Genomic DNA, 14,562 nt, shown 5'->3' with positions numbered 1-14,562 from the left:
AATCATTTAAAAGAATTGCACCTCAATGTAGCGCCTTTATGCCGTTAACTCAGAATAATAATGGAGCACTAATCTGAGATCTGTTCACTAATGTGACAGATTGTCGATCTACATTTCAGAGCTGGCAAACATTATTTTACCCACAAATATTAAAATTTGCTTGACCAATGTAGTAAGGAACTATGTGCAAAAATTACAACCAAACAAACAAAACACTGATATCCCATAACAAGATACAAAATTTTTTATTTCCAAATATATCCCTTTGTTTCCTATGGACAAATTGTCCTTGATAAATTAATCAAAACACATAACACAGATCTATTAAAATTGTCACTGGGGTCTCAAACAAGTCTCCACATGAAAAAAAGGGACTGATTGTAATAGTATGTTTTTGTTTTAACAGCAAACATGGTAAAAATGACTCAGGACTCTTCTGTGTTGTTAGCAATGCAGCTGAACTGATGTGGTGAAAAGCGTGCACAGTAGAGGGAGTCGAGAAGAATCCTGGGGGAAAGAATTCTTCACCATTTTGTCAATATTCTCACATTCTGCACAGAAACTCTCTTCAGGTTAATTTTACCTTTGTACCCCCTTCTGTTTTCCTTTAAAGTCTCCTTTCCACATGGCAGTGATTAGTGATTACAGTATAAACAACAGATATAAGGATAAAAAAAAAAGAAACTCCAAAACCCCCCCTCCACCTTTTTCATTCCTTCAGTCTGTGCTCAGAGCTGGAAGCTGATTTTGACAAGGACAAGGTTACAGGCCCCATGAGAGTGTGTCGACGGTGTTGCGTTACACTGCCGATGCCTCTGACAATATTGTGCCTTATTAATCATTGATCTGGTTGCTGGTGTTAATTTCAGTGCACTGGGGGATTAAGTTCACAGTGCTAGGGGTGATGAGACGCAGGCATTTTTTGGGGCAATGAACGTGGCACACAGAGGTTCTAGAAAAAAAAACATGCTCCAAGAGGACAAAAATCAACCACTGAATATAGTCATAGGGTCATAGGAGTGATTGAGAAAGATGAATGTTAAAGATGCTGACTGGTTTTGTGTTGAAGCTAAGATCCTGCCTGGAACCACATGTAACTTGAGTACATGGCGTTTTTCAATATAGAGAAAAATCACCAGTCTGCAACATTATGGCCCTTAGAGAAATAACAAGTGGCGATAAACAATCACAGCTGCTGTACACTGGGACTACATAATCAGTAAGATTACATAGTACTCAGCAGAAAGCCACTGGACAAGCTGAGCAGCCCAAATTGACCATGTTTCGAAAACTACAATAACATGTTTTTTCCCTTTCTTAAGAAAACTAGAAAAAAAAAATGTTAAGAGTCCAGAAACTTCACTCTAAATGAGCCCTCCATGTTCATTTAGAGTGAAGCACAGTTTATTATTTACGCTTTACTGAAGACTGGAGGAATCTGAAATAGAAATTACAGGTCAGAGGTGTTGCACCACACTTTCCCGTCTGAGTCAAGTTAGTTTTAGAGGAAGGGATGACGTCCTGTTGCCATTCAGTGTAAGGGGAAGGGGAAAAAAAATTGTCCTCCTGCACTTGTCCTCTGCTGTCCGCTGCAGAGAGAAATCTGGAGAAATGGAGGCGAGACGAAGACAGACAGAGAAAGAAAATATCCATTCGTCTAGCAGCGTCTGTGCCCTTTAGTTCGTCCGGAGCTGGTAATCTGCCAAGAGACGTAACAGCAGAGCATTAACGTGCAGCTTACTTCCCCTCAGTGCTCCTGCACATCACTACCACTTTATAATGGCACCATTAAATCTCAAAACAAGGTGTACAGAATAATTACGATGCACGTGTGCGCCCCCGGAGGTATCACAAAAAAGATGAAGCAGAAGTATGCGAACATCCCATTTGCATATGTTATGCGCTTTTGTTTTGACTCTTTTGAACTTCAACTTAAGGTAAATATCAGTGGCATAGAATACAGAGTGTGTGTTAACTGAACCATATGAATATTGAATAGTCTCCCAGAGTTTGGCATATAATACTTAAAAAACGGAGAGTTAAATATCAACAACTCAGTGAAAGAGGTGAGTTTAGGGTGTTTCCAGGGGTCAGGGTGAGCACAGATATGTTGGTAATAGCAGCAAGAAAAAAGGGGGATTAAATATCTGCTTAACTAAAAGTAGATGGTTCATTTACAAAGTAAGAGTGGAGAAAGTAAGACAGGCAGGACCTGAGGAGGGAAGAGGATATATTGGGTAAAGGATGTTGAAGATGGAGCTGCCCTGAAGGAGAAAGAGGAAGACCACAGAGAAGATTCTCTATGGATGTAGTGAAGGAGGACATGCAGAGGGTTGGTGTGACAGAGGAGGATGCTAGACAGAGGGTGAGACGGGGGCAAATGTGGTTCCACTGAAATAAAGCAGTCGTTTATGATATCAAGAACCGCATCTCCACTAAGAGCTAAAGTGACAACCTGGATCAGTGATGTGTCATGTTAAACATCCAGCTAATGTGCATCATCACCTGATCAGTCAGATATTAGTGGTCATCACTTTGACTTACTGCTGTACAGTACAAGCAAATGCCTGTTCATCAATCATTAATGAGCCACTAGCTACAGTACACAGCATCAGGGTATTATTTAATCAGTGTGAGAGTGTCTGCCTGTAGTGTCGAGTGAAATGTGATCGCGCCCGTCTCCCTCTGTGTGCTGCTGATGTTAACAGTAAGAGAAAGGGAATAGCCATCTCTCCAAGTCACCCAAACTTCATCCCCTTTCCTTCTCTAACTTGTTCTCATCTTTTCTCCTTTCGATCCCTCTCGCTTTCTCTCCTTTGCTTCTCTGCTGATGTTACAGCAAGGTGATCGTAACCTTGGCATTTGCCAAGTTGCCACCCTGGGAGCCTCCTGGCACCCTGTGGTATCATTCAACCTCTGCATCCCCTGACTCATCCCTGACAAAGCCAGGTAATGGATATGATTGATGTAATGCAGTCAGGTTCATTCCTGGGGCAGATAGCAGGTATGAAACTTGAAGATTTCTGGCGGTTGTCCAGCAGAGGTACCGGGCTCCCATCTCCATATCATTACCATTTGCGTCCCCACTGAAACCCGTGAGCCTGTGTGGAGGACTTTGCTGCAGTCTCATCAATATACTGCAGCTTTAAACTGACCTGCTCAAATGACAAGTGTGTGTTTGGGGCGAAGATGTGGCTTTTTATTTCAACATGCTTTGCAGGTAACATCTCAGGTTAATGGGATGAAACAAGCTCAAAGCTGACAAACACTTCCTGGTCCTTGTCGCCCTTGTTGTCAGCAGTTGACGGATGTGGGTTCATTCCCAGGGCAGCAACTGAATCTCAAGATCCCAGGTGCTAACGTTGCTGCAGAAATTCGGCTGTTTCTGTTCAAAGTTGGACATTAAACACACTACCTAAGCCTCGAAGAAGCCAGAAGGTTTCTATCCTTGGCAACCTGCATTTTGTCACTCTAAGCCCCTGATGACATGGCTCGTGGTGATAGAGCCAGGTAATAGATATGATAGATGCTATCCAGCTGGGTTCATTCGAGGGACACACACTGAATACTGATGCAGTAAGACCGATTGTGACTCTGATCTCTCTTGGGACTTTACTCCTCTCTCTTTCTAGGAACACCAACTTGGAATCCAAAAAAAAGCTCAAAAATATGCACCGTGTAGTCTTTCGACACTTGATGTTAATTGTCATGTTTTATGTGATGTTTTTTTCAAATTAGCTAATCTGTGGACACACAGTCCTGATGAAGCAAAACTGTGTTTTTTCTTTTTGTCTCAACTTATCTGAAACCTTAACCACCTGAGGTCCATGTTGTCACAGGTCTGCTACCCCCAACTATCTTAATGCTATTATTTGGACAAAGCTAAGAATGAGTATTTTTGAAAATTGTGAATATGTTTTAAATTAGAATAATTATTCTTGCTTCCCTGGTTGCCTAGACTTTTGAGAACAATTTCATAAAAACAAAAATGATTCTCGATATGATGACTACTTTGACCTGAGAAGATTATTACTTAATGAAAGAAATGCTAATTTTAAATCCAAGGGCTTTCAAACCACAGATGCAGACATTTGCAGCTCTGTCATACATGAAAGTTTCATCCTTTAAAAAGTATTTGTAAAATTCTCTTAAACTTCATCAACCGTGCTGCCAAATCAGAGCAGCAGCATTTCCAGTTAAAAAGTGGTCCTAAGTGGCCAATCTGCAGTGTTTGTGTTTGTTTTTTAAGGGTGAGTTGTAATGAGTTCCATTTCCCTGCGTTATTTTCTCACCTCCACTTTGCGTGATGTAGCGCACCCATGGCAACGCCTGGTAACCACTCTTCTCTATGATCTTTAGGTAGCGCACCTGGGGGAACATTGACATTTTAACTACAGTTATTTCACTCATTCAAACACATTATGAACCCTCATTTTCTTTAGTAGTTTGACATTACAATTTACTATAAACAGACTGTGCGCTCAGGTAGGTTTCTGTCAGTTCATTTACAGCAGATATAAATGCCTTCTATCTAGCGAAAACCACAGATCTCCACATTTTGATTGTTTTTTCCCCTCAACAACTGAAGAAATAAATGACATTCTGAAGAACTAAAAAATGTCTCATTTTTAATGGGTTGTAACAAAAGAGAGATTGAAACATGTGAACTCTAATGTAGTCAGGTAGAGCTCACTTATAAATGATGTTTGCCATTGGAATGTGAAGGTAGTTTTGCTCTATGGTTTAAATTCAACAAGGAGTGAATTGAGACAAAGTGTGTAAGGAGATCGTTGCCATAAACTTAAAAGATGACTTAATAAGTTATCCATTTAGTCAGGTAATAATTTTTACTTTACAGAATGCAGCTGTACAAGGAAGCAGTGAAGGCAAACGGTGTGTTGTCATCTCCTACCTGAATCCCAGACACAGTGAAATAGGGTATCTCAAAATTAACTGTGATTGGTCTCTTTGCCTCGAGCTCGTCGCTCTCCACGCTGGGCAGCCCAAAGTGTGCTCGCATCACGTACTCCTTACCCCCCTAGACACCCAAACAGAAAAGAGAAAAGGCCACAGAGCTGTTATTGGGTCTGTTAGGTAAACTCTTAAATTTAGGATGATGCCATTTATAAAGCTCATGTCTCAAGGGGGCGTCCCATTCCAGTTAATACACACAGCCACACGAGGCAACTACCTTATCATCCATCCATCCATTTGCTTCCGCTTATCCTTTTCAGGGTCGCGGGGGGCACTGGAGCCTATCTACCTTATCATATCAAGGTGAATCAGATATAGGTTTTTTTTAGGATTTAGCATATACTATATTAAGCACATGCAAGTTTGTTCTCTGGTTCGACTTTCTTGAAGCCTCCTATTCACTTGGTTTATAATATAAACCACATAATATAATATATTTACTGTTGACTTTAACCTGGGTGTTCCTGTTACACCCAAAGTCGACTAGGATTGGTTCCAGCTCCAGCCACCTGAGGACCTTTTTAAATAATAAGCAGCTCAAGCTAACGGTTGGATGGATTGATTTTAGAGTGATGAAGCGACAACTGGAGCATTCTTGCTCATTTGTTAAAAAATAAGAAAAAGAAAAAACAAAAACTAATCTATTCTGCTTCACTAGTACTGTGCAAGTGAATTTCTTTTTTTCTGTCCAAGTAGCCTGGCAACAAAGGAAAAAAAAACAACACAAGTGTCATTACAATTTTGAAACGCTGTTGTATGTGACATCACCTTTGTCCGCCTGAACCCTGCCCACATTGAACCGAAGAGAAGAGCTCAGGCAGAAGCCCAAACACAGAAACACTCTGCTTTAAAATAACTATTCTAACTGTGGCGGAAAATTGTGCATTCATGCAGCAACCCATCTGTCACAGGAAGAAGCTGATTAAGCATAATAATCATTTGGTAATGTCGTTTCTAAACTTCAATAAACCGACAAACCGAAATAACTGCAAACAAAAAAAACCTCATTGTTGAACTGAATATGAAACATTTTTTTTTTTTTACACGGTTGCTATGGGAAACCTTATCAGCTCTGCCCTCGCTTAAGGCTGATAAGAAATATCCAATAAATGATAAATATGTCAAAGATACATATATTCATGCTTATAAAATAGCTGAAGGCAAATTGACTTATAAATGCTGCATAAACATTTCTGGTGTTTATAAAAACAGAGTCAGACGGAGCTGGATGGAGCTCACAGCTGGTTGACTGTGGATGAGCGCTCTCTATAACCGCTTTCTGTTTGTTTCCTCAATCTAAACCTCGAGACTGGAGAGAATACGTCCTTTTACAGGGTACAAAGGCTGCGAGTGATGGAAAATCATCTGCACAGTCACACGCAAGTTAGTCAACTATACTTTACAGCTGCAATTGCTAACCCTCCCTGACATATTAGATGTGTAATGAATTACGAAAGGGGATATCAAGACTTGACAGATAAAAGAACCTGAGCTTCAAGCCAGTTAAATTTTCCTTTGAGGAGGCTACAGAGCAGAAACTGACACAAACTGAAAACAAAGTGGAAAATAGGGAGATAAGATGTGATTGTGTCTGGTTTTGTATGCAGGAAGTTTGGCGATAAAGTGATAAATGGCTGCTGTCTAATATTTCTCACAACACATCTTCATTTCTGACAGATATTCTGTTTCAGGATTATGTAGAAGTGCATCGAGCTGCTGCTGCTCTGCTTTCAAAGCATCACTTGGGAAAAGGGGAGCTTAAAAACCTTCATATATATATAGTGGATCCATAGTTGGTCCTGAGCCACTACATTTAAAGCAAAAGCAGAATTTGCGCCATCTGCTGTACGTTTTGAAAAATGGACACACGTGTCTAACATAGATCAGAGTATATGAATTATAGTATAAACAGGAAGCACTCTCAGAACGCAAACCTCGGTCAAGGCAGCTCACTCTCTGGGCAGTATTTACTTTTAAGGGACTAATATATATTTGATTTAATCTATTATTTATTGCTGCTTGTTGAGAAGCACTATGCCTGTGAGTGTCTGTGAGAAAATATCAGTAATGACAACATGATATATTTTGTTTACAGGCCACACTAACAGGGAAAGATTTGATGTTCCACTGCACCACATTCTTCTCAGGCACCCACTTGGCGCTGCCTGTGCTGGTCTTGAACTTGGGTGAGTCAGCATCACTGGGCACCGGCACCAGAATGGACACGTTGTTGGCAGTGGAGCGGCTCTTAAACTGACTTTTAGCCTGCAGATGGTGTCAGAGAACAGAGTTCAAGTGTCATTAAAGATCTTTATAACAAAAAGCACATGCACATCCAAATTCAAATAAGACCTTGCAATTATGCAACAGTGTTGTTACTTTGCATCACCACACTGCGAACAAACAGATGGCAAACAGCAATCCATTGAATGTGTCATAAATTATAGATCAGCTTTAGTGAAGGCACTAATGCACTTTAAACCCAGATAAGCATACGGTGCATTTTACTCTATGTGTGTGCATTCATATATTTGTGTGTCATTCATCGTTACCTTAACCTTGATCTCCACACGGCTGTGAGAGAACTTCTCAATCACACTCTCAATCCATATGAGAGGCTTCACCTGTCAGAGATCCAGAGGTCGGTGAGGGATTCAGAGAGTGGACACAAGGTCAGAAATGCGCCGAGCGCACAATCGAGTGCATCGCTGCACACATCATAACAAGACAAACAGTGCTGAGGCTGTGCTTGTAGAAGGCTGTAAATAACATTCACACATCCAATCACTTTATCCTGGTTTATCTTGGTTTTAAAGTCTCATCATGCTATCTCGCAGTAACTGGAATAATTATTTTATCCAGGTTTCCTAACAGTATTTGTTTGTGCAGAAACTATTGGCTGAGCTGCTGAAGACCAACAGAAGTACTTCAACATTTTGAGTGAAAGGTGAGTGACAACAGAGGTGCCCCTAGCTACTAGCTACCTGCTAGGCATGACATCAGCTAGTTTGAGTTTTGTTTTTTTATTCTTGGTCCTTTTTACAGCATCTTAATCAAAGTTAAATGTCAAATAATATGGCCTGATGTGCTGCTAATTGTACTGACATAAAGTTTGTGGTTTGATATTTCTTTACCAATAATCACTATTTATCTGTGTATATGTAATACACCAATACTGTCTTATTGTAATACTGGTGCACCTTGCTAACAAAGCTAAAAAAAAAAAAAAAGGTCACTCCAATAAGGCTTAAGGTTTCAACCCCACTGGGTAACATTGTGGAGGCTACATCTATTTTTTATAAATACAGTCAGCGACTCAGATACAGTAATGTCCATGCAAGTACACTAAAGGAGTGAAAGTTTTACTTCTTTATTGCGATTGACCAAAAAGAGCTGGGTAATGCTATTTTTAAAACTGAGTCTTTTAAAGTGTTGGATGTTAACAACTTTACCAATTAACTATGACTGTGAAGATCAGTTATGATCAGCAAGCTTCACTATAAGTAGATAGCTTAATACAACAAAAATGAACATCAAAGAGTATAAAAACAATAAAATAAAGACACTTTTTGGGTTGTCATGTCATTTGACCTAATGTGAAAAGAATGTGCTCTTTTGATAATGTTTATGTGTCCTCACTGTAGTGTTGAGGCGGTAGGACATGAGCTCGCTCTCGCCATCAGGGGGGATGAAGGAGATGGTGCGGTCGTTCTCAAAGCGTGACAGACGGACACACTGATGAAACTTCACATCCTCCAGCTCCACTGTCTTGCTCTTCTCTCCTGACACAAACACACACACAAAGATTGAGAGCTTTGTACACAGCCTTGGGGAAATCAAGGTCAAGGTAATGATGACTGACAAACATTCACTCCATCTCTCTCTCTCTCTCAGACAAACACACACTGAAAGCAGTGTGTTACCAGCTCACAGTGCCTTCTTCTCATCCTCCACTAAACAATTAGTTTTGCTGCTACACACAAGTACACAGTTTGTATTTAATACCTGCTGCCATCATCCCCCCCAAATGAAACTCACTGATTTCTGCAGACATTCAAGCGATATGAATGACTTCTGATATAGTCACACCTGCACTGTACGCACTGTTGTTTTAGCTGTTTATAACAATTTATTTAGTATTTCAAATGTGACAATAATGTATGAGGTGCCGTAAGGGACATTATTACTGAAACGCTCTCACACACACTACTGAAACGCTCTCACGCACACTACTGAAATTTTAGCTCTCACGCACACAACTGAAACGCTCTCACACACACTACTGAAACGCTCTCACGCACACTACTGAAATGCTCTCACGCACACTACTGAAATGCTCTCACACACACTACTGAAATTTTAGCTCTCACGCACACAACTGAAACGCTCTCACACACACTACTGAAACGCTCTCACACACACTACTGAAATTTTAGCTCTCACACACACAACTGAAACGCTCTCACACACACTACTGAAATTTTAGCTCTCACACACACAACTGAAACGCTCTCACACACACTACTGAAATTTTAGCTCTCACACACACTACTGAAACGCTCTCACACACACTACTGAAACGCTCTCACACACACTACTGAAATTTTAGCTCTCACACACACAACTGAAACGCTCTCACACACACTACTGAAATTTTACCTCTCACACACACAACTGAAACGCTCTCACACACACAACTGAAACGCTCTCACGCACACTACTGAAATGCTCTCACACACACTACTGAAATTTTAGCTCTCACACACACAACTGAAACGCTCTCACACACACTACTGAAATGCTCTCACACACACTACTGAAATTTTAGCTCTCACACACACAACTGAAACGCTCTCACACACACTACTGAAATTTTAGCTCTCACACACACAACTGAAACGCTCTCACACACACTACTGAAATTTTAGCTCTCACACACACTACTGAAACGCTCTCACACACACTACTGAAACGCTCTCACGCACACTACTGAAATTTTACCTCTCACACACACAACTGAAACGCTCTCACACACACTACTGAAACGCTCTCACACACACTACTGAAAAACCAAGGCATTTCAGTTAAACAGGAAGGCGTTTCAGTTGAACAGGAAGGCATTTCAGTTAAACAGGAAGGCATTTCAGTTGAACAGGAAGGCGTTTCAGTTAAACAGGAAGGCATTTCAGTTAAACAGGAAGGCATTTCAGTTGAACAGGAAGGCGTTTCAGTTAAACAGGAAGGCATTTCAGTTAAACAGGAAGGCATTTCAGTTGAACAGGAAGTTAATTCTTGACAAGGAAACTGAAGGAAAAAGTGGTAGATTTCAAACAAACCACTACACAGATGTCTACTCAGCAACCTGCTAGTTAGGGGTGGGTTTTTATAATCGATTAAAATCGATTCTAGCTTGGATAACGTGAAATCGATTCATTAAAATCCTGAATCGATTTTTTTAATATAAATTTATTTTGCCCGAAATGCCAGAATCTCTGGTGAAACCTCACAAAATTTCAACAACCACCAAACAGCTAAGACAGTAAATGAGAGCAGGTACACGGATTCTGCACAAAGACGTAAACACACAGCGCGGACCCGCGGATCAGAATCAGTGAGATGTCGCCTTTCTCCCCCGACGGCACGGAAACGGTCGGGGCTGAAAGCCGACAGCTAGCTGATTCTGATCTGTCGAGGGTACGGCTTTGTTTTCACGCCGTTTTTGCGCCGATTCTAAAGCTGTTAGTTTTATCTCTCTCCAAACAATATTGACCGAACCAGCAGCAAAAGAAGATCCAAACTGAGCATGTCTTTAATGCACAGTAGTAGACAAGAGCATCCTAATCTGTTTTTCTGTCCACTGTCACACAGTGGGGGAAAAAAAGAGGTTATAGTGACAACTGATAAATGCCTAAAGCATCTTAATGGTGCTTCGAGTGGCCAAAGGAATATTTAAGCGCCTTAAATGTGAAGATTGATTAGTCTAATGTTTGATGTATATTATTGTAAACAACATACCTCTCTGTTTTTGATTGTCAGTTATAAACGTAAGTAATTAAAAGCTGTCACCTTGGGCATTTTTATGAGTCTTTGACATTTTGTGGGGAAACTGATTAACTAAGAAAATGATAAGAGTGCAAACTGATAACAACATAATTGTTAGTTGCATGCAAAGTAGCCTGCAGCTCATAATATGATTATATGGGCTGCTTTGAAAACGTCTGTCATTTTTACCCAATCCACACAGTCTAAAAACCTAAAACTCCACTGACTTTAAACAAGCCATTGAGGCCACTGAGAGAGAATTTTGAATTACTTAGAGAATATGCGAGCAGCTGTAGACATTCAAGGGATATAAATGATTTTCTTTGCTTGCTTTCAGTCAGTAAATAACACAGGAGTGACTTGTGTTATGGTTATTTCAGCTCCGTGTGGTGACAGTTCTGGACTTCTGCCAGCGGAGGGCAGCATTAAATGATTTATACTTCCTCTTTCTTTCTTTTTTTGTCTGCATCAAGCTGTGACTAAAAAGTACAAACCAAGCAACTATGATAATCCAATGACTGGGAAATGATATGTAAAATGTAACTGCAGGAGATGAGAGTGCAAAACACTTTTTAATATTTAACATTCACCCTGAGTGTGTGTGTGTGTGTGTGTGTGTGTGTGTGCGTGCATGCGTGTGTGTGTGTGTCTGTGTGTGTGTGTGTTTGCATCTGCCAGTGCGTTTGTTTGATCATTATTTCTGATCATTATTTCTGAGGATATGCTATATCCCAGACTCCTACACACAGCAGGGGGATTGCAGGCTGCATAGGATAGCCGGGGACCCTCACCTTTCATCTGCAGGGCTGTAGCCCGGGGTGAGGATTAACACAGAGGCAAAGACGCTAGACAGTGAAGGAGCCTTTCCCCTTCACTAGAAACAGTAGGGGGGGAAGAAATGAAGGCAAAGCAGAGGAGGAAGAAGAGATGGAAGAGGAGGAGGAGGATGTGCAGGAGTAGGCGAGAAAAGATGTAGCAGTGGGAAACACCGGTGGAAAAATTGGTAGGCAGAGAGGGGGAGGTAGAGGTAGGAAGAGAGTTATGCATGGGATTTAGGTAGAAAGAGGAGCTAAAGCGTGAGGGTGAGTTCAAGGGGAGAGTGAAAAGCCAAAAGCTCAACCAGCACCAAACAAAGCAGAAAGTGTATCAAAAAGCAATAAAGCATTCTACTGATCGTTTAGAGGCTTACTGTCATTTCATCAGTTACAGAAAATAGACTGCATACTACACCGATCAGGCAAAACATTATGACTACTGACATATGAAGTGAATAACACAGGTTATCTCTTCATCCTGGCACCTGTTAGTGGGTGGGGTATATTAAAGAGCAAGTAAACATTTTGTCCCCAAATCGATGTGGACAAAAAGCTGGAAAAATGGGCAAGTGTAAGTCTACAGCATGTCCAAAACAACAGCTCTTGTGGGCTGTTACTGGTCTGCAGTGGTCAGTATCTATCAAAGAGGTCCAAGGAAGGAACAGTGGTTGACTCGCAACAGGGACATAGACGGCCAAGGCTCAGTGATGCATGTGAGGAATGAAGGCTGGCCCGTGTACAACTGTAGCTCAAATTACTGCAAATGTCAATGCTGATTCTAATAGAAAAGTGTTAGAGTACTCTTGACCACCGATGAAAGCAGGATAGCGCGCCCTGCCTCAAAGCAAAAATGGTTTAGCAACAGCAAGTTTGAGGTGTTGACTTGGCCTCCAAATTCCCCAGATCTCATTCCAGTCAAGCATCTGTGGGGATGTGCTTGAAAAACAAGTCTGATCCACCTTGCAGCTTACAGGACTTAAAGGATGTGTTGCTAACATCTTGGTGGCAGATCCCACAGCACACCTTCAGGGGCTGTTTTGGCAGCAAAAGGGGGAGCAACACAATATTAGGCGTGCATAATATTATGCCTGATCGGTACATAATAATGTTTAAAAGTTACTGTAAACACATGCAGGTCCAGCTCCAATTAAATTTTCCTCACTGACTTCAAGTGTTACAACCCTTATGTGTGCTGGATGTTGTTTTTAAATGTATAATACTGAGATAAATCCACAGATATACAGGGATTCTGATCATTTTTCATTCTGTCAGCTGCCTGCATGAGTGTTCAGCTCTGTAATAAAGGCTTCTAGTGACACAAATGGCTGTGGGTGACTGTTACTTACTGCCTGTGAGCTCAAACAGCACTTTGTCATTGAGGCCCAGTCGAAGTTCAGGCATCCCTGACAGGACCACTTTGAGCTTGATGCTACCCACTATTTCACTGCGCAGGACACTGCCGCTGGCGCTCACCTACAGAGAAGAAAATAAATTTTAACATTAGTTTGTTTAGATTCTGTGAATACATAAGCTACACAGTCACATCTGCCCCTTGCAGCTGTGAAAGCTCAGTCTGATGATTACAATCTTTTCTTGAACTAAATACATATTCGTTATTTGAAGAATTACACTTTTCAGATATGTAGTTCCCAGAAGAAGAAAGCAACAAACCAATCAACCTAACCATTCAGAGGATGCACACAGTCTGAGGGACAAAACAGAAAGTCTTTTAGCATGCAGTGTAAGAACAGTAAGTAAAACACTGGTGAGGAAGACAAAAAGAAAAATTGGGGTGCTAGTTTCACTCAATGGGTGAGGAGGCAACCATTTACCACATGGCTAAAACCCAGCAGCCTGGGTGTGAGTCCAACCCACGGCCCTGTGCTGTGTCTTCTCCTGCTCTACTCCTTACTACTTCAATAAAGGAGAAAATACCTCAAAATAAAAAAATAAAGAAATAAAACTCTGTCATCATAAAAAAAAAGTCCCTGTTCACAGAGAAGGAAGCGGTTACTGGTTTTTACACCCCTGTGTAGTGGTTGAACACCTCCACCAAATTAGTTTCCATGACTCATAACTGCAGTTGTAACTTGATTGTCCTTGAGGTGTTGCCTCAAACACGAGGCACATGAGAGAAGATCTGATTCTTTTGTGCATTTGAAGACGCAGCATGTTCACGTATTCAAACGTGTTCTTCTTTTGCTGCAGGAAATCTTAGACCTTAATAAAAATAGAAGTTCTTCTAATTGGGTCATGAAGCCTGACAACGTCACATTTGCACACCGTGGTATTACTGTCCATTTAAGCCCGGTTGGGGGGGGGGATGTAATAGCTGTAAAGAAAGGGAAAATTACAATGTAATGAAATATTTTGGATGTTAGCATTTCCATACTTTTAGTTAAGAAAAGTGTTTTCCACCAAGTATTTACTGAAATAAAGCAGGTGGGCATTTGAACCTTTCTATTTTCCAGCAGTTAGACCATGAATTAACTAAAAATGCTGTACAGTCATCTCACTCACAAGAAACATAGTGTGTGACTTGTCCTGAGGTATTTTGTCTGCTTGATTTACTGAGTAACCTTAGAAATAAACTGAGTCATTCAAAGAAAACACAACAAAAATATTCCACTGGAACAGAATGGATGATTATTGATGCAGAGACAATTTACTCAGCGATTCAATTCAAGGAAAGATAATTTTAGCACTAACGCACATCCACTTAGCCTCAAGG

The 14,562-nt window shown here is 40.8% G+C and overlaps 1 protein-coding gene across 2 annotated transcripts in view; it reads right to left on the bottom strand.

Moving 5' to 3' along the window:
- Positions 1–226: 226 nt before the first annotated feature.
- The window catches only part of ap1m3 (adaptor related protein complex 1 subunit mu 3), a 34,530-nt gene continuing 20,194 nt past the window's right edge, over positions 227–14,562 (bottom strand). Inside the window, exons 6-12 of one of the 2 annotated variants that reach the window (XM_084909552.1) lie at positions 13,178–13,304; positions 8,614–8,756; positions 7,527–7,598; positions 7,081–7,239; positions 4,913–5,038; positions 4,293–4,368; positions 227–1,699 (exon numbers count right to left, since the gene is read on the bottom strand). In XM_084909552.1, coding sequence (XP_084765678.1) covers positions 1,677–1,699; positions 4,293–4,368; positions 4,913–5,038; positions 7,081–7,239; positions 7,527–7,598; positions 8,614–8,756; positions 13,178–13,304 — 726 coding nt within the window. In that variant the 3' untranslated portion in view covers positions 227–1,676. Of the gene's footprint in view, positions 4,369–4,912; positions 5,039–7,080; positions 7,240–7,526; positions 7,599–8,613; positions 8,757–13,177; positions 13,305–14,562 lie in introns of both variants that reach the window. The other variant, XM_084909551.1, reaches the window with a different exon arrangement.

Source organism: Perissodus microlepis, chromosome 17 (assembly GCF_051167445.1).
Source record: "Perissodus microlepis isolate ML-2025 ecotype Zambia chromosome 17, ASM5116744v1, whole genome shotgun sequence".
In the NCBI taxonomy this organism is placed as follows: Eukaryota; Metazoa; Chordata; class Actinopteri; order Cichliformes; family Cichlidae; genus Perissodus; species Perissodus microlepis.
The sequence above is the reverse complement of the archived record's forward strand: the minus strand, read 5'-3'. Positions and strand labels throughout refer to the sequence as shown.